This window comes from Hakea prostrata, chromosome 7 (assembly GCF_041222555.1).
Source record: "Hakea prostrata isolate BN-2017 chromosome 7, UWA_Hpros_2, whole genome shotgun sequence".
Taxonomy (NCBI): Eukaryota; Viridiplantae; Streptophyta; class Magnoliopsida; order Proteales; family Proteaceae; genus Hakea; species Hakea prostrata.
The window spans coordinates 21,734,746-21,760,305 of NC_142606.1; the positions used below are offsets into that span (position 1 = coordinate 21,734,746).

At 34.9% G+C, this 25,560-nt stretch overlaps 2 protein-coding genes and 3 pseudogenes across 2 annotated transcripts; 4 read left to right on the forward strand and 1 right to left on the reverse strand.

Annotated features, from left to right (window-relative positions):
* On the forward strand, positions 1 to 594 carry LOC149010532 (uncharacterized). Its single transcript, XM_089162441.1, has one exon. It carries the CDS (start codon positions 1 to 3, stop codon positions 592 to 594), a length of 594 nt encoding a protein of 197 aa, XP_089018567.1.
* Positions 595 to 2,142: 1,548 nt separating this feature from the next.
* LOC149010533 (putative indole-3-acetic acid-amido synthetase GH3.6) lies at positions 2,143 to 4,255 on the reverse strand. The gene is made up of 3 exons (XM_089163416.1): positions 3,831 to 4,255; positions 3,570 to 3,677; positions 2,143 to 3,484 (listed from the first exon to the last, which is right to left on the reverse strand). The coding sequence occupies exons 1-3, from the start codon at positions 4,157 to 4,159 to the stop codon at positions 2,143 to 2,145; spliced, it is 1,779 nt and encodes a 592-aa protein (XP_089019542.1). The 5' UTR covers positions 4,160 to 4,255.
* A 5,961-nt stretch (positions 4,256 to 10,216) lies between these two features.
* On the forward strand, positions 10,217 to 11,138 carry LOC149010534 (protein DMP2 pseudogene; annotated as a pseudogene).
* Positions 11,139 to 15,217: 4,079 nt separating this feature from the next.
* On the forward strand, positions 15,218 to 16,110 carry LOC149010535 (protein DMP2 pseudogene; annotated as a pseudogene).
* A 5,441-nt stretch (positions 16,111 to 21,551) lies between these two features.
* LOC149010536 (protein DMP2 pseudogene) lies at positions 21,552 to 22,457 on the forward strand (annotated as a pseudogene).
* The last annotated feature ends 3,103 nt before the right edge of the window (positions 22,458 to 25,560 follow it).

Consider the following 25,560-nt stretch of genomic DNA (forward strand, 5'->3'; position numbering starts at 1 on the left):
ATGGGAACGGAGGTTCTTCGTCCCCAGGACTTTTTAATCGAAAGGTTCGGGGTAGGTGGCCCGGCTGTTTTCCCTCGCCGTAAGCCATTTTCCGCCGGTAATTCAAAACCTAGCCGGAAACCGGTTAACCGGCCAGAACCTAGAAAACGTTCCCCCACCAGATTAGAACCATCGGTTTCAAGAAAATTGAGCTCCGATGATTCTTCAAGATCTCCCAAAAATTTAGTTATGGGACAGGTGACGATCTTAAAGCGTGGAGAGCCTCTGGATTTCAAGAGGAAAAATGAATCTTCTTTGAAGAACAACCCTTGCGTACCTTCTTCATCCGCTCCAAGCGTGGATCCGCTCGTCTATGGGACGGAACGGTTGGGACCAGATCCAGAAATGGTTCCTAAACAGATCAGGATCGCGGATCTCAAGGCTGTTCTTTCTCCGGTGGCTGTTCGGGCTGATGTCTACGCCGGAGCTGCCTTCTCTCTCTCCCCTTCTCCAAGTAGCTTGCCGCTGCCGTCGTTTTTCAGAAAGAAAGACGGTTTCACCATCGTTGACGACTCCGCTACCAAAGATCTGAGGCGTCTGCTCCGGCTTGATTAATCTTTTGTACAAGATTAAACAGGGCATTTATAGATGCAGAACGAAGGTTAAAAAAGACTACTGCTTTCCACGGTTTAGCCTGCTGTCGTCGTCTCTTATATTCATCAGATCTGTTCTCGTGGCTTATTTTTTTTACTGCACACGAGATGAAGATCCGAATTTTGAGATGGAACGAAATGGTGAAGCTGAGAGATGGTATGTCTGACCTATCATCTGTCTATCTATTTATCGATATGTTCACCCATATAAAAATGGAGGTACTAGGATGGATCGGTTGAAGAGGGGTTCCTCTTGAGTGGAGAAAATCCTGAAGTTTCTTCTCTGTGAATCTGTAATATGTTGTTGGATTAATTGTTTTGGGTTGGGTGTTGGATATGAATCTTCTGCTCTGCTATTAGGGTTTTGTAATCTTCATCATCTGTAATATATATAAAGAGATGAGAGACAAGACGGGGACAAAAACTGGGAAGGGTTTACTCTCAGTTTATTCCCTATTTTAGCTTTTGAAATCCTAGATTTTTAGTTGTATTGGGTTCGGTGTTAAATTTTCTTATGTAGACGGAATCTCTTCCGCTAAATGTTCATAGATTTTAGGGGTTAGGCTTGTGTCAATGGCGATCATTGCTCTTACATGCTGTGCTTCTGGTAAATGCATATTCTAATTCAATTTTCTTATTGAAGACAATTTCTGGTACCCATTCTTGCAGATGATGATTGATAGAATTTTCAATATATTATTTCAGTCCTGTATTTTTTGATTGGATGGAGAATCAAGCTGAAAAGAATTGTAAAAAATTGCAAATTTTCGCACTTCACAGGATTATGATCAGATCTGTTTGGACTTTGGAGCATGGACTTGAATACCACCAATCACAAAACCAGAATATTATTAGGTTAGAGTTGGTATTCTACTTCTACAGATCTGTGTGGATGATGATGGTGATTTTGGGAGGGTTGGCGTGTCAGCACTCAACACAGCTCAGCTCTAACCCTAGTGAAAAGGATGGCTTTCTATCTTGTGGACCTCGTTCTGTTCGTCATAATATCCACAGAGCTATTGAGCACCACCGAAATCTGTGTGTGCATAAATTTCCAAATACCATTTTTGTTTGGTAGAAATTTTCCAAATACCATTTGCCCATTATAAATTCCAACAGATGTTTTAGCAAAGAGGATGTCTGATCAAGTATCATATCTTAATTCGTACATGATAATTTCATCAGTTGGGAGGTTGTCGAGATAGCCTAACACATTCATGGAATTACAAAATCACTTCCCAATAAATCCACTAGCTGAATTTCGGGTTTTAACATAGAACCAGACACTACTAATCCTGGCAAATGTTACAGATGATTTTGGTGGATTGGCCTTTATGATTCTTTCAGCCTATGGTGATATTGAGCGTCTGAAAGCTTAAAATGGTGTTGGATGATCGAGCTTTGATTTAAAAAGAAGAAGAAGAGAGGATTATGAATCAGGCTTAAGCTTCAGAGAAGCTGAGAAAGTAACATTAATGTATACGTATCAATGATTAGGGAACTGGATAATTTACTCAATGGTAGCGCGCAGAACAACAGAAGCTTCCATGAATTCGATCATCCAATGGTTTCGAATGATTTTGGGAGGTTTGTATTGATTTGCAGGTGCTCCTTTCTCCAAAGCAGCTTGTAGCAATCCGTCGAAGCTATTTGGTTTCACAATGGAGAGCACCAGAGGTCCAAGATCACCCCTTGTCCTCTGCGCCTTGTATATTCCTCCCAAGCACTCTTCAAGAAAGGAACACCACCTCCTTACAACATCAATAGACATCTCGTTCGGTAGGGACTTACCCTCTTCACCAAATTCGACAAAAATTGTTACATGCCTCGGATTCAATTCCAAGTTGGTGTAGCTTGCAAATTCTACAATCTCTCCTGTGCCTTCTTCTCTTAGCATGACCTGGAATTGGTCCACGGCAGACATTAAATCCCTCTCTGTTATGTCTTCAGCAGTAGATGCAGGAGCTCTCATGACAAACTCCAGTTGTGGGGATGAGTTATAGAAACCAACAACTCTCACAATGTCACCCAGACGATACCTATACAATCCTCTGTAAGTAGTCACAACCACTTCATATTCCTTCCCAATTTCTACTCCCGAGATATCTACAGTTTCGTCGCCTGCTAAACCAGTGTCTTTGCCATCCAGATCAAAGGGCAGGAACTCATAATAGGCCGCAGTGGGAAGGATCACGTATTTGGTCAGCTCAGGTGGTTGGGTACGATCCAAGTTGATACCCACAGGGCATTCTGAAGCGAAGTAGTCACTACCCAATACTGGTGTCTCTCCTGCATAGAACTTGAGCTTCTGATGATACTGCTTCATGCTTCCAGTGGCGACACACGAAACGTAGCGTGCATTAGGCCAGAGCTTGGCCAAAATCCCACCCCACTGCCTTGCTTCAAAAATGGTTCGAAATCGATTGGAAAGATGAGGTTTTGGGCCACCAAGAAGTCTACAGACGGCTTCTCTCATTGAAACATCAGTAATGTGGGGACTAACAGAACCGTGTTGGAGATCATCACAAAGCTGCTCCCACATTGATTCAAGAAGTCGAAATGCGCGTATTAAGCCAGCAGCATAGGGAGCTCGAATGGCCCTGATCGAATCGGGGTCTCGGAGTGCACAGAGGAGGTGGCAGTACGTTTGGTGGTGAGTTTCTGTGGTAGCTAAGATGACTTCTTGGGGGCTGGTGCACATAGAGAGTATAGGAGACGGTCTATTGCTATTGTTGAAGTGGAAGGGAAAGGCAGAAGCTGCCATTGTTTTAAATCCCCCTTTGGTTTCAGTGACACTACCAGCATATAGAAACCAGAGGATCTTTTCTCCAGAAGATTGTGGAGGAAACAACCTTAAGAAAATGTACAATTATTAGCATTATTCAAAGAGTAATAAAATTGAGAGCAAAAGGAGGGTCGAGGGAGTATATTTGTTACCTTTTGATGATAGCAGCACTTCCCTGGTGAGCTATAAAACTGGCAGCTCTAGCATGCGGTGAATCGAAGTAAGGGATCAATTTTGGTCTCATTGAACTCGTTCCTGAGCTGTCAAGATCAAGAACAGGTCCCAGTCAGGCACCAATTATAGCTTTTGTTTCTTCCCCTTTAAACCCTAAATTATAAAATGAATTGGGTCTGGAAGTCTGGAACAAAACAAAAAGCGAAAGAGTCTAAAAGTAAGTTAAAAGAGATGGGTACCTGTAGAAGAAACAGAGGAGAGGATCAAAGGAGAGGAAGGAAGGAGGTTGGTGCCCATCTGCCATGGCGTTGATATAAGGGGCATAATCTTTGTATGAAGAAAGCGAGACAAGGCGGCGGAAATTGTCTGTGTCGATGAGATCGCTTAGGGAGAGTTGCAGATGCTGTTGAAGGTAACCGACGCCGGAGTTACGTTCGAGGATGGATTGAAGGGTTTGGAGTTGGAGATGGTGGGCATCGCGGGTGCTATCATCCAGTTTCTTCAGTATTTCCTTGTCTACGTCCATCATCGTATTTCTTCCCTCATTCGTCTCCTTCTCACGATTCATTTTCAATGGCTTCTCAGAGAATTGAAAACAGAACAGCTAGCAGAGGCCTGCTTTTGACTTCTTGTGGATTTTAGGGGGTTTATTATATCGAAGTTGTTTGTTGAGTCAGATGCACGCCATGCAATGACCATGGAGAGGAACCCAAGTGTATAATATTCACATTTAAATCAAAATCTGATTCATATATATATATATATATATATATATATATATATATATATATATATATAATTTTTTTATTTGTAGAAAAATCTGATTCATTTAATCTTAGGGATGATGCGAAGCAGTACGCACCAAACACAAAATACAATTTTTTTTTTTTATATGTAGGGATTTTATTAAGTCGGAGATGGGATATTAAAATGCCTTAGAAAGAATTGAATCACGACCTTCACTAAGAGGTGTTGGTTTCAGCCATATTGAAACAGCTCTGCATTGGCAAATACAAAAATCAGGTAGCACATCACAGTTGATGTTCATGAGAGGCGTGATCAAGCTTCACACCAAATTGGATCGAACCTTCGATTCAATGGGTTTATAATCAAGTTGACAGCCGGGCCAATGGTCGTCAAATTTTATCCCAACACTCATTAAAAATGATATCTTTAGAGTTGGTTTGACATTAGATTATAATTTCATGTGTTGTATTAATTTGAAGTCCATATTTTACTCGAAAATGACACATTGAATTATCAAATCTTAGATAATCTTGATCTGAAGTCCTCCTTTACTTTTTAACTCATAAAAGGGTTAGGAATAAAGAGAAAGGCAATCCAAGTAAAACATAGAACCAAAGACCAAGTCCTAGGCATATCAAACTAAAACATAAAATACTCAAAAATCAAACATCAAAAATTTTCAAGCAGTATTCACGACTCGGGTCTTGGATGAGAGGGCCTAATCAATGTTCATATCAAATGGAACGTGGTATTTGAACAACAATGGTATGTGTATAACGATGCACCGTACACGTGTGATGTATTCTCGAATGTTATTTTTTAATTGGGATAATTACTATTGCTTCCTTGTACTTTGATTTTATTACTACTGTATCCCATGTACTTTCAAAATTACTAATCTAACCTTTAACTTTGTCTACAATTATTATTGCCCTCATACCATTAAGTTCTGTTAGTTTACTGATGATGTGACGTCTTTATATATATTTTCTCAAAAACCCTAAAATACCTTTATGCTTATCTCTTTACTTATTTACCCTTTAGTCAAGTTACAGTAGAACCCTTAATTAATTGTGGAGAAAAAAGTAACTATAATCCATTTTATTCTAAAAAAAAAAACACCAAATAAACAAGAGTAAATTGCATTGACACCCCAAAACGGAGGGGTAAAAGCACTGACACCCCATTTGTTAACATGGTTAGTTGTATAATCTTAAAGACTATTATACCCTCATGTATGTTAGCTAGGTTGATTGATCAAGGAGAAAGCGAAGAAAGATGTTTGATAAAATCTTCTCTGGTTTTTCTAAAATGAGAAAAAACCTAGCATATACCAAAGAACTTGAAGAGAAAGATCGATGTCGTAGCTACTTCTCTACTGGAATCTTGCCATACTTATCGAATCTGTAGATAAAAGAAGCTCTGTCAGTATCTGATTTTGGTCCGAAAATCACGATTAAGGTCGTAGAACGCTTGCAAGACGACATTTATGCCGGGAAGCTTAAATCTGGAACTAAAATTAGGGAAACCGGCTTTAATCATGGCATTTTGTTTCAATGGAGGCAGGAAGACAGCTTCTCTTAGGCTTGATTTTGATTCTTGGACGAATAGGAGCATCCAATGTCATAAGAACTTCCACTGCCAGTGATCTGCTGAAATCATTGAGTTTTGATAAGATTTTTGCTCTCTTGCATAATCCGATTTTGTTTGCAAGTAGCTTAGCCATCTCAATAGAATATAAATTTGGTGGTAGATTAGACTTGCCCATATCTCAAAAGAATTAAACTGCAGTTGATGAGGTACAGTGTTCGGATTCCATCTTTGAAGGGCCAATAAATGGTTCTTATTAACCAAGCTCCTTGTTGCAGGAATGGTGCCGAATCAGAAATAATTTTTGTCCAATCTGTTGCACTTCAGGTTCCTCTTGCAAATTCCAAGTGGGTATGAGGGATCTAGCCGTTGTGGTCGAGGTTATAGATTTATTTATCACCATTTTCCTCACTAGGACTCTGCTTTCATCAAATTCACCTTCTTCACTAGTGATCAGCTCGAAGTTTGGGCTGAAAGAACTGGTCCGAGATAGTCATTGGCGAAGGAGAGAAGGTCAAAGCATCATCGAGTCTACACACAAACTATAGCTTAATGGAAGAATTGATCGTGTGCAAGTAGGCCATTAGTAAAGTCATTCCTGGTGCAACAAATTGTATAGGTGAACTAAGAGGAAGAAAAGGATGACGCAGCTACCGCCAACAATTTCTCACCCGCGAACTTGGCGAGACGAGGCCAGCTCCTCCTTCAGCAGAGATTCCCGTAACACTTAGAACAGAGATCTAGGGTTGCGGGGCTTCCAAAGAAGCCGGTGTTGATACTAGAAAACGCAACACCGGATGTCAAACCCGGACTCGCAAGCGTGAACTCCACCAGATCTCGAACCAGACTCGCAAAGCAGGATTGCATAGTAAACGGAGACGAAGATATAGATCCCAACCGAGAAAGGCACGAATCAAAAAAGCCTTGACCCGATTTAAGAACAACAATCAAATTTTCAAACCAAAAATAACGAAGCAGCAGTAGATTCACTAAACAAAAATAGCAATTAGTAAGCAGAAACGAAGAACACAATCGCCGGTGAAGCCCTAGAAAGTAGAAACCAGGACCAAAACAAAGAACCTCATCTCCATTCTGATTTCAGATTTTGGCAAGGTTATTTTGGGAATTAAAAAACTATAAACAGAGACTTAACGGCCTTTGCTAACAGGTTGGACTAAAGTGTTTAATCAAAACTCAACATTGGGGTGTCTTTGTTTTTCAAACATAAAGTGGGGTGTCAGTGTTTTTAGGTCTCTATTTTGGGGTGTCAGTGTAATTTGCTCAATAAACAAAGGATGATTGAATAAAACTCAAATAAAAATTGAAAAAAAAGGAAAATCGAATTCAACTCAAATTGGAAACTAAATATCACCTAAAATATTATCAAAATAAATGAAGTTTAGTAAAGTTGGGAAACCAAAATAGATTTGGATTTTGCTCATTTCTTTAATTCAAAATAAATGAAGTTATGTGAATGTGGGAAACCAAATAGGATTTGGATTTTGCCCATTTCTTTAATTCAAAATAAATGAAGCTTAGTGAAGGCGGGAAACCAAATCAGATTTGGATTTTGCCTATTACTTTAATTCAAAATAAATGAAGTTTAGTAAAGGTGGGAAACCAAATCGGATTTGGTTTGCCCATTTCATTAATTCAAAATAAATGAAGTTTAGGGTAAAATTAACATTTAATCTGATTTTTATAAATGGGGTTGCATTATCTTTTGATTTCTTAATTTTAATGAAGGATAAATTAGACATTACATATTCAAATTTAACGGCTACTTAACACTGTTATAAAGAAGGGGGCAACAGTAATTTCGTAAAAAACATGATTTTATTAGTAATGAAATAAAACTACAGGGGGGGCAACAGTAATTATCTATGATATATAATCTTATGTAGCCATGATCATTTTTAAATTTTATTTTTGTACAATGCTTATTGAGCAAAGCATGTGTTTTTATTGCATTTTACTACTATTGATAAGTCACCTATTTGTCTTGGTCAACAAACATTGTATGAGTTTCTTATTAGGGTTTGTAATTGTATGTTTGTCTATGCTTTGGAGGAGCGTCCTTTACGTTTATGTCTTGTACATTTGTGTATGATAATATTGCCTATATTTAGTCTGTGGTTATTGAGTTTGTTCGTAGTACATTCTGCAGTAGTAGCAGTAGTAAGGAATGCTTAATTAAAGATGGATGAATGGTTAAACTAGAAAGGATAAAATAAAGAATGCTGATATTATAGCTAATTTGGACATAATCTAATAGGTGAGTAGATATGCATAACGCTTGAGGTGACATTAACGTGTTTAATAGAAACCTTTGGAAGCTGGGGTGAAGCTTGAAAAATCCATTACAGCTCTTGATATAGTCTTATTCATCTTCCGATTCTATTTCAAGAATTAGACTTCAATCATCGAATAATGAGATGATCACTACAAGAAAATAGACTAACAATGACAATTATAAGTGTAGTTGTAGCTTAAACAAATGTCGAATTATATATCTTTCATCATTTTCTCAAGTTCTTGCTGGAGAATATGAGGTTAGGAATTTTGCCATGAATTAGAAGATCGAGACTTCAATTTAAGTAGCCATTTTTTTCTAGTTAAATAAAACGATTCCACAATTTAAGAAGCCTTAAAAAGAAAATGTTAGATTTGAGATATGGATTTAGGGTTGATTGAAGTCATGGTCTCAAGGACTCCCGGCCTATTGTTAGTGACCAGATTCCATACACAGAAATATTAAATTTGAATGAAGAAGGGAAGTTTAAACATACAATCAAGCTTTCTACTTTCAACCTAAAGCGGCAACCGGATACTGTTCTTGGGGTGTTGGATGATTCAAGGGTTGTGAAAACTGTGCTATCCTCAATCCAAATTGACAATTGGTTTTGGGAATCATGGGAGAAGTTATACATATAGATTCAGGTTGTGTGAATGGTCATACTCCACCCATCAAATTGGATTAAAACTTTGGTTCAATGGGTTTATAATCAAGTTGACAGCCGGGCCAATGGTTGGCATATTTTATCCAACACTCATTAAAAATGATATCTTTAGAGTTGGTTTGACATTAGATTATAATTTCATGTGTTGTATTAATTTGAAGTCCATATTTTACTCCAAAATGACACATTGAATTATCAAATCTCAGATAATCTTGGTCTAAGATCCTCTTTTACTTTTAACTCAGAAAGGGTTAGGAATAAAGAGAAAGGCAATTAATCAAAGTAAAACATAGACCCAAAGACTGAGTCGTATTAATGCATAATTCTGATTACGTTTCAAACTAAAACACAAAATACCCAAAAATCAAACATCAGAATTTTCCAAGCAGTAATAAGGACTCGGGTCCTGGACAAGAGGGCCTAATTAATTAATGGTCATATCAAATGGAACATGCTATTGAAGAACAATGGATTGATATTAACATCAGCTTCAGTAATGTCCAATGCTGTATCAATGTATATAAAGTATCTTATTTAGCTATGGTCATTTTTAAATTTTATTTTTATACAATGCTTATTGTGCAAAACACGTTTTTATATTGCATTCTACTACAATTGATAAGTCACCCACTTGTCTTGGTCAACAAATACTATATGAGTTTCTTACCATGGTTTGTAAATTGTATGTTTGTCTATGCTTTAGGGGAGTGCCCTTGTATGTTTATGTCATATATGTTTATGTATGATAATATTTCATATATTTAGTTCATGGTTATTGAGTTTGTTCATTATCCATTTTATAGTAAGGAGTGCTTAATCTAAGATCGATGAGTGGTAAAACTATAAAGGATAACGTAAAGAATGCTCATACTATAGTTAATTTGGACGTCATCTAATAGGTGAGTAGATACGAAAAAAGCTTGAGGTGAGATGAAAATGTTTAATAGAGACCTTTGGAAGCTGCAGTGAAGCTTGAAAAATCCACTGCAGCCCCTCTTTATGGTCTTAATCATATTCCGATTCTGTTTCAAGAATCAGACTTCAATCATCCAATAATGAGATGATCAAAGATTCAAAATGGAAATGAATATTGAAGTTTATCCTATTAACAGGGTTCCTTGTAACTTAAGAACTCCTGAGCAAGGAAAAATATGAAGTTGATCGAGTTCGAGTATTCTTAGTTGAGGACTTGTTGAATTTACCAAGTCCATTCTCCTGATCTGCCGGCTGCTTTCAACAAATTAATCAACCACTTCTATGTCTGCTACAATCACTATATATACCTTAATAAGGTGGAGAACCTTTCATAATTGAGAAAAAAACAAACATATATACACCCATTTTGTCTTGTCTTTCCGCCTTAGCTACTAGATTCAAGAAGATTAGAAGAGAGTAAATAAGAGCCAGCTGCAGATCAGAGAAATGGCCACAGACATGAAGTCTTCAAGTTCTGTGAACACCAAACAGAAGGCAGGTCTAACAGGCATGGCATTCACAGGGGTGGCAAACCTCATTAAGCTTCTCCCTACCGGCACTGTCTTCTTGTTTCAATTTCTGAGTCCAGTCTTAACCAATAATGGAAAATGTCACCCTATCAACAAGTTACTAACCGGTATCCTCCTTGGTGTCTCTGGCTTGTCTTGCTTCTTTTCATGTTTCACGGATAGCTTCAAGGGAAGTGATGGATCGATTCATTATGGTTTTGTCACCATTAATGGGCTCTGGACATCTTCAGGAGACTCAAAATCAATGAACTTGTCATCTTACAAGCTTAGGGTTAGTGATTTCGCGCATGCCTTCGTGTCACTGATGGTGTTTGTTACGGTTGCTCTATTGGACTCCAACACCATGAGCTGCTACTATGACTCGTTTGAGTCCACACAACATATGCTAGTGACGGTGTTGCCTACCGTTGTTGGCACCATTGCTAGTGCAATGTTTGCTTTCTTCCCTACAGATCGTCATGGAATTGGGTACCCTTCAAGCGAAGCTTCTACTGCTCAAGACAGTTCTAGTGACCTTCCTTCTCCAAAAAAGAAAGAGTCGGTTTAATGATCAGCCTTCTTATTATTTGATATTTCCCATACAGAATTTTATGATGTTGTGTCATCTGTAACTACACCATGCAAATGTTTTAAACAGTGAATCTAGCAATTCCAGCCTTAACAGTCGAACTATAATTGTAATGAGTAGCAGGTTTCTTTCTTAACTTCTTGCGAAGCTGATCATTTGAATAAAGTCAAAAAATAGTATGTCACCACCAAAATTGTCATGCATGTTGAGATTAATTAATAAAGAGACGACAATTCTCCTATTACATATTTCTCCATATTCTCCATTGCATCGATCAGCTGTATCATATTAAAATAAGAATTGGAGAAGAGAGTCAAAGCACTCACCTTCCTCGCACAGTGAACTGGGGAAAAAGGAAGATTGAGGCGGCTACAACTTTGACCATATGCAGAATATATATATGGTTCAAACCAAAGGAAGACGGAGTCCATCTCTTTTAGGGCCTGTTTGGTTACTTGAGTCTGTAGATTTCAAAAATTTAGAGATTTCAAATCTACAGACTTCAAATCTCTAGAGTCATGGTTTGTAAAATTAACTGTTTGGTTAGTTTGAATTTTTGGAATGAAATTTCTAGATTTATCCTAAAAAAATATTTTTTGAATTATGGTTCAAATCTTTAACGCTTTGATAGTATGGGTGAAATCTCTGGATTTCACCTCATACCCATAAATCTACAGATTCACGTTTTTAGTGTAAAAATGTGAATCTCTAGATTTCATGAATCTAGAGATTCACACAACCAAACAGGTAAAAATCTCCCATTTGTGAATCCAGAGATTTCAAATCTCTAGATTCGCGTAACCAAACAGGCCCTTAGGTATTTATCAATATCTCAAAGGGTGAAAATTTTCCTGATCAAGAAATATATCCACCTAAGAGAATTGTGTTGATGAGTTTGAATCTTTAAAAATAAGCTGATGCTTCCAAAATCTGTCCTCAATCAGTTAAATGACCTATGCTCACAGAAGAGTCAGTGTGGTCGACTGACCTATGGTAGGATGGAGAACTACCTCCTACGATCAAGTTAGTCTAGACACAATAGTGAAGGCTTTGAGTAAGGTTCTTAATTAGAGCATAAGCAATAGTAGTAGAGAGTTGCCCATATCTGCTGAGACTTAAAGAACTTGGTTTATATAGGCATTACATTAAGTTGTTTAGTTCGTGTATCTCGCTCACTTGATGATCTGGACAGTCATATATGATCTTGGCTTTCTTTGTGAGCACGTCCCCACTTATGGGAAGTTCCCTACTTTGGCTCCAATTGAGTCGTTATTCCAAGAGTCACTCCCCATTATCTGGACATTATAAGCTGATTGGGCAGTTATTTCTTCAATTGTCTATTTGATTTAGACACTCCCCATTATAGGTACATATAGTTTTTTTGAGAAAATTACATATTGTACGCTTTAGTGGGGTTTAAACTTTGGGTTGCATGTATGTGCCCTAAATTATAAATTGCACACTTTCAAATTTACAAATGCAGACTCCTAACATTCCATCTAAGATTCTGTAACTCATGTGTGAAATGTCCATATTACCCTTATTAAAGTCAAGTGACATAAATACCCTTTTAAACCATCTCATACCCAACCCTTTAGGTGGTCAGGTGACCCATCTTCAACCTACACCTTGCCAGAAACCACCCCTTGCCGGAAAAATATTTTTGCCTGCCGTCCCCTGCTGTAAAATCACTCACTCTCTCTCTCTCTCTCTCTCTCTCTCTCTCTCTCTCTCTCTCTCTCTCTCTCTCTCTCTCTCTCTCTCTCTCTCTCTCTCTCTTATTCCATTCGAGCAATTATGCATCTCTCTCTCTCTCTCTCTCTCTCTCTCTCTCTCTCTCTCTTTATTCCATTCGAGCAATTATGCATGAATTCTCTCTCTCTTTTTATTCCATTCGAGCAATTATGCATGAATTTTTTTTTTCTGGGTTGAGTTCTAAATCTTCTTCTTCTTCCTCTTCTTTTGTGTTGAGTTCTAAATCAAAGGGAAAAGGAGAAGAATGAGTTCCGTGAACATGGGTTCATCGGTTCAAACTAGCTCAATACTCAGTTGTACAAGCATTAACAACAGATTCCTAGTTTGTTCGTTAGTTAACCTTTTTCCAGAGAAAACCCATGCCGCTCTTATTTTCTAGGGCTGATCAGGTCTTTGCCTTTTTCTCCGATTCATAAATCCTTGGATTCAGATAACCAAACAGGCTCTAAGAACATCCAAACCTCCAACCTAAGATATTGGAATAAAGTTTAAAATTGAGTAAGAGTCAACGGAATCTTTTTGTAAATTTTAAAACTTAAGATCCTTAAATATAAAAGATAAATTATATTTACCAGTGCATCATAGGCAAAATGACCATTTCAAAATTTTAAATTAACATAAAAGTTAACCGTAGGTAGCTTGAAATTTTGAGGAAAGTGACCTGTGGACGATTTGGAATTTTTTTAGTTAAGTAAACAATTAAGAATTTAAGCTCAACTTAAGTGGCACCAAGAAATTTTTTTTTAATCTTTTTTCTTGGTCTTACACGGAATTTTTTATTTTATTTTTTTTAATGAACTAGAATGTAAGAATCCATAAATCTAATAAAATAACTAAGATGTTTTTTTATGTTAGAAGATGATAATGAAAAATGATACTAAAACAGTTTAAGGAGTCTAATTTATTTCTAATTTTTTCCCCAAGAACTAGAGATACCTAATGAATAAATATCTTTTCTCTCTTTTTTTTTTGGGTAAACATTATCTTCGGTTGTCCCAATCTAGTCTTTCATTCCAATGTGGCGGACGAATCAGTCAAACCGAACTGATCGAAGTAATTGAGGCCGGGCCTCAAACACATGCTTTGGAAAGGAAACGAACTTGAGGACATATGTTGAGTCGAGATAAGGAACTCTGGCAGCCAAAAGATAGTCAATCCGGACCATTATCCTGTCCATTTCTTGTTGATATGTGACATGTGTCTCAACATTAAATCAAAATGTTCAGGTCCATTTATAAGTCACATCATTTTTTTAATGATGTGACTTGTAAATGGATTTCAACCATTTGATATGATGTTGGTACACATGTCATACATCTACACAGGGAAATGGATAGTCCATTTATTTACTGAACAAAATTACGAATGCTGCATGGAAAGCAGGATGTTTCAGCATGGAGGAAGTGGCCACAATGGAAATCTGAGAAATCCAAATAAAATCAACAGATACCCACAAGGAAAAGAATGATGCTGATTGGGAAGCATAATATAGAACTGTACCAACCCCAAAATGTACTCCGATATGTACAGATTGACAAGGTTAATCTGTATAAGACAAGGTTAATAAGATCGAACAACTGAAATAAGACAAGGTTAATCTGTATTAACCAGAAATCTACCCCAATGAAGGTACCTGGTTTTCACTCCAATGCTAGTGAATTCACCTTTTTGCCTCTGTAACTTCTCAGTTCAGAGTTAGTAATTCCATTCATTAGAAAAAGTGTTGCTCTTTTTGACTGAATTGATTGTTGTAGGCGATTTTCCAGTCTTTGAAATTATCCCCTCTCACTCTTTTGTCTCTGTGGATAGGTCGAAGCCAGTTTCAACAAGAAATTCACCATGATTCAATTCGCCCGGAGAGTTAGTCTGAGACCCAATTAACATCTTTCAACATAAGGTAACAAATTTTCAGGCTTCTAATGCCCAACTCAGACATGTTTGTTCTGAGATGCCATAAATTTCCTAAATAGATTTGAGGCCTACAATTGAGTTTTACAGAAAGAGTTTGAGATTACTTTTCCCAATCTTATGTTGTTTAAGCAGAATGGTTGTATACCCAACTATCTTTTTCCCAAATTAATAAAAATGAATGTGATACATATGATATATAAATAATGATGATCACGCTTCTTATGGATAGAACAATCCCTATATCTAAATATATAGAAGACAGGTTCCTAATAATATAAGGTAAGAAACAATTGATCAGATGTCTCAAATTGAATAAGATATTGTCCAAATCGTGATCCAGTACTTTTAAGGATATTTTGGAAAGAATTATTTACTTCTCTTCCAAGGGCTTCACATTTAAGAATATATGGTTGGAAAATATTATGGATATATAAACAAGAAGAAGCACACATCACATTGTCCAGCACTACAAGTAAACCAAAGTCCTCAGGTAAACTTAATTCTATTTGACGTGCAAGCTAGCTAGCTACCAAACTAGTTCTCTATCTCCCACTCTCGTGGCATACCCCTTCAGCTATTATATATACCTAATCAAGTTGAAGATCTTTCAAACTTGAGGAAGAAACAATCGCCCAGTATTGCACTTGAAGTCCTACAGAATTGAAGAAGAATGGCGAGTTACGAAGATCTTGAATCTTCTAGTTCTGTGAAGATCAAACCACAGGTAACCATGCTAGACAAGACAATGAAGGGGATGGGCAACCTTCTTAGGCTTCTGCCCACTGGGACTGTCTTCTTGTTTCAAGTCCTGAATCCACTCTTCACCCATAATGGAGAGTGTCATACTGTCAACAAGGTCTTTACCGCTTTTCTCCTTATCATCTGTGCCTTCTCCTGCTGCTTTTCATGTTTTACAGACAGTTACGTGGGCAGCGATGGAGTTGTTCATTATGGGATTGCAACCATTACTGGGCTCTGGCCATCACCATTTTCAGATTCCGTGAATATATCTTCATACAAGCTTAGATTTGGGGACTTCGTACATGCCTTCTGGACTCTGATTGTATTTACAGTGGTTGCGTTATTGGACCAAAACACCATGAAGTGTTACAACCCAGCCTTCACGATTGGTAACAAGGTTCTGTCGATGGTTTTACCACCCGTGGTCGGTTTCCTTGCTAGTGCAGTGTTCTTCTGCTTCCCCAGAAAACGTCATGGGATTGGGAACCCAGCAAGCTAGTTAATCAGACCATGCTTCTTTCACAATGTTATTGTTGTTTCTTATTTCAAGTTGATTTGTTCATCTTCTACTTCTTCTATCTCCCATTAGAGAACCTGGGTACATGCGTTTGCTTGCAGGGTTAAGTTTCTTTCTCATTTCTGTAAATATGATGATAACTTTCTTTTTCCAATGGCTTCCTTGAGCTCTCAACTCAATAAAATTTGTTATTTCTCAGTTCAATCTCTTACCCTGAAAGAATAGAAAGAAGTCGAGAGGAATATTCTTGTTAGAGACTCTCCCGTTACATAAAAAAATAACTCGACAAAAGATAATACATATATTTAACGTTGGTTTACACGTCAATATCTTATAATATGTTTGTGGGTGAAATTGAGTATGAACGTTGAAATAAGAGCAATTTTAATTATTTTTCTTAGTAAGTCAGAAATTTATGTAAAGTAAGCAAAGAGGAGAATCAGTAAAGTTCAATCAACCTCACGGCCAATTTTTGGGCTCAAAGGCAAAAGAGTCCTCTTGGCTAAGAAGTCTAAAGTCGGGATCATCTTCCCGTTGGGGGAGCACTCTGTGCTCTTCTATGGCTTTGTAACCACACTTTGTGCTCTTCCAACAGGGAGATGATCCGACTCAAGAAAGTCTATTACAAGATGAGACTTCCTAAACACATATTTCAGATAAAACCCTTTAAACTTAGAAGCTAGAAAATTTATAACCTAAAGATTGGTAGGATGTGAACGGGGTTGGGGAGGTCGCATTTTTAATGTACTAGGCCAATTGTTGGCAGTCATATTCCAGCTTTACAAACTCAAAGGAGTCTGTAAATGCCTCCAACAAACTAGGTATAAACACCGTTGTCTCCCCACAAGAGCCAAGCTAAACTTCCTTTGTTCCAATCTTGGCATCAGGAGAGTTCTTTCATAGTCTCTAATGATAATTCCCATCCCACATACTTTGGTCTTCTCCTTCCATGTTGCATTGAAGTTCAATTTTAATTGTTATAAAACTGAATAGAGTCCAAATTAATAATAACTAAATGGGGGGAAAATGGCTTCAAGTGTAGAAATTACTATCTAGCATTTTCTGAAATTAAAAGTTCCATCTATACTAATATTCCTATGCATATTCTCATTAGCAGTTGACCAAAACAAGGATCTCTTAGTTATTTATATCATCTATCTATTTCTCTAGTTCTAAGTCAACCATGGTAGGTTGCAGAAGTAATATAGCTTATTCCTTTCGTTGTACTTGTATGTTGCGTATCCTTACTAACGACCACCTGATTGTAAGAAAATCGATAGATTCCATGGCTTTCATGGATATATTTATATGCATTTCCATACTTTGTTAGCAGGATTGCACAAGTTAACCTTTTAAACTTTTCATCTATTAATAAGATTATCTATCTTGTACCCGAAGTCTTTTGAAGAAGGGTTTATATTCAATCACCATCTAATTTTTTTTGCTGTTACTTGGATAATTGAAATGTACAAATGGAATATTCACTTTTTTACAAAAGTTTTATTTATTTATTTTAATTGCATACTTCACGATTCTTTTTCCTTGTCTACCAATGAAGTAGCCACACAAATTTCGTCTTTTGATACCATTCCAAATGATTGGAATCTTGAATTATTTGATTATCACATCAGCTGCGTTGATCGCTATTGCAATGAATCCTTACCCAAAAAAAAAAAAAAAATTCCTATTGCATTTCTCGCCCAATTTTAGTTCAAGCTGAACAATTCAAAACTTATCCTTAAAACCTTAATGTTTGAGTGTAGGATTAAAGATGGCAATTTAAAATTAAAGTTTAAAGTTTGCCATTAGAAATTAATATTTGGCTTCTCTTCTTGGTGGAAATCTTTTGAAGAGTACCCAATCAATTATAGGATTTAATTATGCGTCAATGACACTTTGAATTTATCTTATTTTAGATTAGAATATTACATGTGACTATATCACATAATTCATTGGACACTAATTAGGAAAATCCCTCCGGTCGAAACCCAGAAATTATGTTGAGTTCTTTTTTTTTCAATTCTTTTTGGGTTGGGGGGTAAAGAATTATATTGAGTTGAAGTGCACACATAAGTTTGTAATCTCATCTGGTCTTAAGGTTGATATAAATCTGCTTTAACCGAATGAATGTTTGAATAATGTAAAGCTTAGGAACTTTCTCCATGACATTTAGGTACACTTTTGTTATTGGCATTTCCTAATTATTCATATATGCTTTTCTTAAGTGGAAAATTTTCAGTAGCATTCGATTGATACAAATATCTATAGTATTTTGGATAAGTAAGAAGTATGTTTTTTTGCAGCAGATAAATAGGAAGTCTAATAGCACATTTTTTTTGCTTAAAGATGTCTAAGCTGAAGCTTAATTTGTAAGACTTGATCAGTCACTTCACCAAAATTTCATGCAGACTCATATATTTTTGATTGAGAGTTACTCTTTGGATTATTTTTCTTAATCAAATTTAATATTTTTGATCAAAAGAAAAACTCTAAAATATATGAAATCAATTTTGAACATATAACTAGGTAGGAAAAAATGGCTTTCAAGTGTAGGATTACTAACATTTCCTGAAATTAAAAATTTCATGCATTCTAATATTCCAATGCATATTCTTATTAGCACCTGACAAGCAAACATCTCTTAATTATTTATACAATAACTCACAATTATGGTAGGCTGCGGAAGCTATATAACCTACTCGTAGTTGTTTGTTGCGTACCCCTTACTGACGATCACTTAATTGTGAGAATGTCAATAGATTCCGTGACTCTCATAGATACGTTTGCATATATTCTTGTTGATTCTTGCATTGTTAGAGGTCCCGTACAACTGCTTAACTTTTTAAACCTTTTATCACTTAATAAGATTATCCATATCTTGCACAACAACTCTTTGAGCATGGTTTTATATTCAAATACAAACCAATGGATAACAGAAAATTTAACCACAAAAAAGAAATTGGAATAATTAACTTTTCTAGGTACTTTCTGAAATTAATATCCTTCAAGGTTCTTTTCCTTGTCAACCAAAAAAGTATTGATTGGGAAATTTGAAGTATTGATTATCACATCAGCTGTTTTGTAATGAACCCACTTGCAATCTTTGCCAATTTTTAACTGAGGACGAACCATTCAAACATTATCTTTAAAACCTTAACTTAGAGTGTTGGACAAAAAATGCCAATTTAAAACCAACATGAAAAGCTTGCCATTAGAAATTAGTATTTGGCTTCTTTTCTTGGAAAAATCTCTCATCAATGAGTATCTAATCAATTAAAGGATTCAATTACATATAGTATTATCATTGGATTTATCCTAACTTTTGAATTAGAATCTTATATATGACTATATCTGTTGACCAAAATATATTATATATATATATATATATATATATATATATATATATATATATATATATATATATATATATATATATATATATATATATATATCTTCTAATTCATTAGACTCATTGAGAGAGTCCCAAAAAGAAAATCCAAAATCTAGACATTATGATGAGTTTTATTTTTTGGTAAAAATAATATTGACTTGAGCCGCAGGCTTGCGTTCAGTTTTAGTTTCAAATATACAATATGATCTGATCTTAAGGTAGATATAGTTAGTTTTAACTGAATCAATGTTTCACTAATGTAAAGCTTATGAATTTTCTACATGACATTTAGGTACAGAGTTGTTATTGGGATTTTCTTATTCATACTTTTTTTAAGTGTCAAGTTTTAGCAGCACGGTTTGGGCATCGGATGATATCTTACTAGACATCCCTAGTATTAGTATGTTTTTCAATTCAGTTTTTTTTTAGTTGGATGACTAGGAACTCTAATAGTACTATGGATTTTCTTCTGCTAAAGGAAAGCTAAAGCCATGTAAGACTCGATGAGTCACTCTACCAAAATTTCTTATAGACTCTTTCTCTTTTTGATCTAGGAGTTATTCCTTAGACTCTTTTTTTTTTTTAATGAAATTTAATGTTTTTTACCATCAAGAAAAATTGAAATTCATGAAATCAAATTTTAATATATTAATTTATAATTGAAGCATGAAAATGAGAAGAAGTTTAGAATTAACATTAAAAATCTCTCAAACAATGAAAATTGGTAAATTAATCATTGAAAGTGACTGTGTTTTTATTCTGGAACTCATAAGGTTTTTGGGATATTCCATTTTGAACTAGTAACTTTGTCATAATTTTGATCACATTAGAGCATCAATTTGGTTTAAAAAAATCAATTTCTTGATTGAATTAAATGAGTTGAAACGAACTGCAAATATTATAATACTTGAAAAATTAAAGATATTACTTAAATAGTCATTCCTGAAGATTAGCATATTGGATATTCTCCATCTAACTATGCATACTTAAGATACGTTAACGTATCACCTTGCAATGTAAACCATATAAAAGTATACAAAAGGTCAGGAGATCAAATTAATGCTTTGATTAAAAAACATTTGATTGAAAAGGATTTTAAATTTGGAACAATCAATCAATAAATAAATAAATAAATAAAACCAAAGTATTTGTAGATCAAGTAATTCCAAAAGCATATGAGATATTCTCCATGTTATGCATACTTAGAGAAATGTATCTCAATATGATATATACCATATAAAAGTGTTAAAAACTAATAAAAAATAAATAAAACTGATACCATTCATCATACTTAAGATTAATTTTCATCGTCATTGTATGAAATATAAAAACACATGTATGATTTGCATTGTGTTTATTTTTGTAATATACAAAATAAATAGATATAATTGCATTTCTAATGATGTATAAGATAACAACAATTTGGACAGATACCTATTAACTAAATTCACATAAAAATAAAATAATCATTCATTCAATTAATTCGAGTTTGATGAACACAAATAATTATTTTTGGTTGAAAGTCCTCATCAAAATCTATTTGACTGAGTAACTTTTTATATAAACAAAATCAAATCTGAGGACCCATATACTAAGTTATCTGATAAACATCATTTCTACTAGGAATTCATCATCAACAATAAAAAAAAGTGCATGGTCACTAAATTTTTGTTTTTATTTATTTTTATTTTTTATTTTTGCTGGAATGCATGGCATTATAATTTGTTTATTTTAATCCTCACACTCAAAAATTGGTTCGCTAACCTAGCATATGAATCTTACATAGAGTAAGAAGGCCATGGACAAACTATGTAACTACAGCTTAATATCTAATATATAATTTTCTTCTCTTTCATTTAAGAAAAACATAATTTCTCCTTCAATATCCATTTTATTTTCTACTTAACAGTATTATCTGCTGTGCTGACTTCTGTTTACTGGTAGCTGGGAGATTTCTCTTCCACGCAAATATTTTTCAAACTAATTTACCAAATCACTTATCTATATGTTAGACTATTAGTGCACCCAGAAAGGGATTGAGGATATAAAACTTGATTACCGTAGATAAGAAGAATTCTGATCCTCTTCGTTTAACTCTCTTGTCCATTGAATTGGTTTGATAATCATGTATGGACAAAGAGATGACAAGTATTAGATGCAAATAAAGATGGCTAAAGCTGACTAATTCAAGGAGATTACATCAACTTTAAGATTTTAAGTTAACCAATTCAAATAGTCAGCTTCCTTATTCCATTTTACGTGTAAGATAGAAATGCTCTTTCTCTTTCACTGCAAATGCTGCTTCTATAAATGGACCTAAATATGATTTGCAGCCTTATACGGCTAGTTTCTGTGACATCAAAGAGGAGCAGATTTTAGAGCAGAGAAAAAATGGCGAAAGACAAGAACCAATCTTCAACTTCCGAGCCGAGCAAAGAAGGCCTGAAAGACAAGGCATTTAAAGGGATGGGAAACCTCCTCAAGCTTCTACCAACTGGAACTGTCTTCTTGTTTCGATTCCTGAGCCCACTCTTAACTGACAACGGCCGTTGTCCTCACAAAATCAATAAATACCTAACTGGTATTCTTCTTATCGTCTGTGTTTTCACCTGCTGGTTCTCAACTTTTACAGATAGTTACAAGGGCAGTGACGGGTGGGTTCACTATGGAATTGCAACCTGGAATGCGATCTGGCCTTCACCAGCTTCAGACAAAGTGGATTTGAAGGCATACAAGCTTAGATTTACAGACTTTGTGCATGCATTCTGGACAGTGATTGTGTTTGCAGTTGTTTCTCTGTTGGACACAAACATCATGGAGTGCTATTATCCATCTTTTGAGTCTGCTCAGAAGGTGTTGGTGATGCTTTTGCCTCCTGTGGTTGGTTTCTTTGCCAGTGCAGTGTTCTTCATCTTCAAGAACAAACGTCACGGGATTGGGTATCCAGCAAGTTAGCGGACCGGTCCTCAACGTGTTTAGATCTTCTATCATATGGTAAGAAAAATTTCCAATCTATATATATGGTTGGAACTTGGCACTATCTAATCACAAAACAAGAATTCTTATTTTGGTAAGATGATTAATTCTAGCTTATCTAATTTCCACACCTAAAATAAATCTCACTTTGAGAATGTTGACGTGACAAGAATCCAATCAAATGGGTTGGAAAATTTTTTTTAGACTCGCCTTCAACTCAAAAAGATCGAGCCTGGTTCCCAAAAAATAAAACAAATCTAATAAGTCTGTGTTTGGTTTCTTTTTATTGTAATATGTTGCATCAGATGTTAGAATTCTCTTTTCTTTAAACAATTTCTTTGTGTTCTTCCCAGACAAAAAAAACAGACGAACGATTTCCTTGTATGCAAGTCGTAATTTGAATGGTTATTTCCGCCACGTTCCAATATTCTTTTAAACCGAAGGTATATTCTCTGTGTGTCATGCATAGAGCAAATACAAGTTTTTTCTTTCAATAGCCGGCCAAATGACTGCAGGATCATCAGTCTACTCTTCCTCAATCCACCGCCATTTCGATCAAATATATATAATATTGTAATTCTATAGACTAATGATAAAAAAATACTGCTACTATACAATACATACACAAAAATGAAAATTCAATATGGTTGATCAATTAAACTAACCATGAGTGACAGAGCAAATCCTAAGAGAAGGAAAATCAAATAATTCTTGTTGAAGTATATTGAATTATACCCAACTTATGTTTTAATATTATAGGTCATCAAATTGGTTATAATTCAATGATACAATGGGCCTCATGGGAGAATTCAATTAATCTATAGAATCTAGTGTTGTGTATAATAATAGCTAGAAGCAACGTACAATATCGATATTTCAAATTAGATACTCAAGATATAATGCTTTAAACAATCTTTGCTTAAACCCTAACTCTAACAATTCTATCATACTTGACATAAATAAGCTGATGGAGACATAACTATAAGAATAAAATTTCATGTAAAATTTCATGCAGACTCATCTCTTTTTGATTGTTGAGTCACTCCTTAGACTAATTTTTTCTTAATGAAATTTAATGTTTCTCAACAAAAGGAAAAGTCTAAAATATGTAAAATAAATTTTTAACATATAACTAGGTAGGAAAAATGGCTTCATGTGTAGAGATTATTAACATTTCCTGAAATTAAAAATTTAATCCATTCTAATATTCGTATGCATATTCTTATTAGCACCTGACCAAGCAAATATTTCTTAATTATATTCATAATATATTTATCTAATAAATCACAACCATACTAGGCTGCATAAGCTATATAACCTACTCGTAGGAGTTGTATGTTGCATACCCTTACTGATGATCACTTAATTGTGAGAATGTTAATAAGTTTCGTGACTCTCATAGATGCGTTTACTTATGTTATTGTTGATCCTTGCATTGTTAGAGGTCCCATAAAACTATTTGATTTTTTACACTTTTCATTACTTAATAAGATTACCCATATCTTGTACCAACAAGCTTTTTGAGCATAGTTTTATATTCAAATACGAACTATGGGTAACAGAAAATTTAACCCCAAAAAAAGAAAAAAATTTGGAATAATTAACTTTTTGCAAAAGTTCTGTGTACTTGTGAAGTTCATATCCTTCAAGATTTTTTTTTTTGGTAAACCAACATTCATTTCAAAGAACAAGGAAATGACAATGTGTCAGAATTACAAAGATCCAACAACCAAGTAATGGAATTTGGCCAGTTAGTCCTCCCTGTTAAGGTTCTTTTCTTGTTAACCAAAAACGTAGCAGCAAAAATTTTGTCCTTTCATGCCTCTCCAAATGATGGGAGGCTTGAAGTATTAATATCACATCAGCTCTTTTGCAATGATCGCTCTTGCAATCTTCATAAGTTTGACGCAAGATGAGCCATTCAAGCATTATCTTTAAAACCTAAACTTTGGAGTGTCGGACTAAAGGTGCCAATTTAAAATCAAAATTCAAAGCTCACCATTAGAAATTAGTATTTGACTTCTTTTCTTGGAGGAAATCTCTCAATGAGTATCCAATCAATTAATTATAGAATTCAATTACATATAATATTATCGTTGGATTTATCCTAACTTTTGAATTAGAATATTATATATAACAATATCCTATAACTCATTAGACATTCATTGAAAGAGTTCCTCCACAAAGATAATCTAAACCCTAGACATTATGATGAGTTTTATTTTTTGATAAATAATAATATTGACTTGAGCTCCACACATACGTTCGGTTTTAGTTTCAAATATACAATATGATTTGATCTTAAGGTTATTAGGCATGATAATGATGATTTTTCATCATTTCCCTAGTTGTCTCTAATTTGAATTCTTTCCATACAAACATTTCCATGTATTTTATTTCCATATTTTATATCTTTCTTTTATTGATCATAGTTACCTAACTAAATGGATGTATGCTGTCTATATATTTGAGGTTCTCTCATATGAAATCATTCAACCATTTTTCCCATTGAGGTTGTTTCTTAATAAAGGTAGATATAGTTAGTTTTAATTGAATCAATGTTTTACTAATATAAAGATTAGGAATTTTCTCCATGACATTTAGGTATAATGCTGTTATTTGGGATTTTCTTATTCATATTTTTTTAAGTATCAAGTTTTCAGTAGGGGTTTGGGCTCGGTTGATATCTTACAAGACATCCCTTGTATTAGTATGTTTTGTAGTTCAATTTTTTTTAGTTGGATAAGTAGGAACTCGGACATTTAACTTTTTTTTCTATTATCATTTGACATATTTCACTTTATATTATGATTCTGATAGTTTCTTCAATTCCATGGATTATACCTATTTGTACAAATACTTCGACGATTTTCGATTGTTAATACATAGAGTCCCATTATGTATGGATTTTTTTTGCTGAAAAAGGAAAGCTAAAGCCATGTAAGACTTGATGAGTCACTCCACCCAAATTCCTTATAAACTCTTTCTATTTTTGATCAAGGAGTTACTCCTTAGACTTTTTTTTAATGAAATTTAATGTTTTAGACAAAAAAAAAAAAAAACTTGAAATTCATGACATATTAATTCATAATTGAAGCATGAATGAGAGGGAGTTTAGAATTGATTTTAGAAACTCTCAAACAATGAAAATTGGTAAATTAATCATTTAAAAGCTTTATTTAAAGTGACTGCATTTCTATTCTGGAACTCATAAGGTTTTTGAGATAGTCCATTTTGAAGTAGTAATTTTGTTATAATTTTGATCACATTAGAGCAGTAATTTGATTTTTAAAAAAATCAATTTCTTG

Bases quoted from the DNA above. Each gene is read 5' to 3' on its own strand.
- LOC149010533 (XM_089163416.1), bottom strand. From the start codon at position 4,159: ATGAATCGTGAGAAGGAGACGAATGAGGGAAGAAATACGATGATGGAC. The intron at 3,678-3,830 runs GTACCCATCTCT...TGATCTTGACAG, and splicing joins CTCCTCTGTTTCTTCTACAG to CTCAGGAACGAGTTCAATGA. The intron at 3,485-3,569 runs GTAACAAATATA...CATTTTCTTAAG, and splicing joins AGTGCTGCTATCATCAAAAG to GTTGTTTCCTCCACAATCTT.
- LOC149010532 (XM_089162441.1), top strand. From the start codon at position 1: ATGGGAACGGAGGTTCTTCGTCCCCAGGACTTTTTAATCGAAAGGTTC.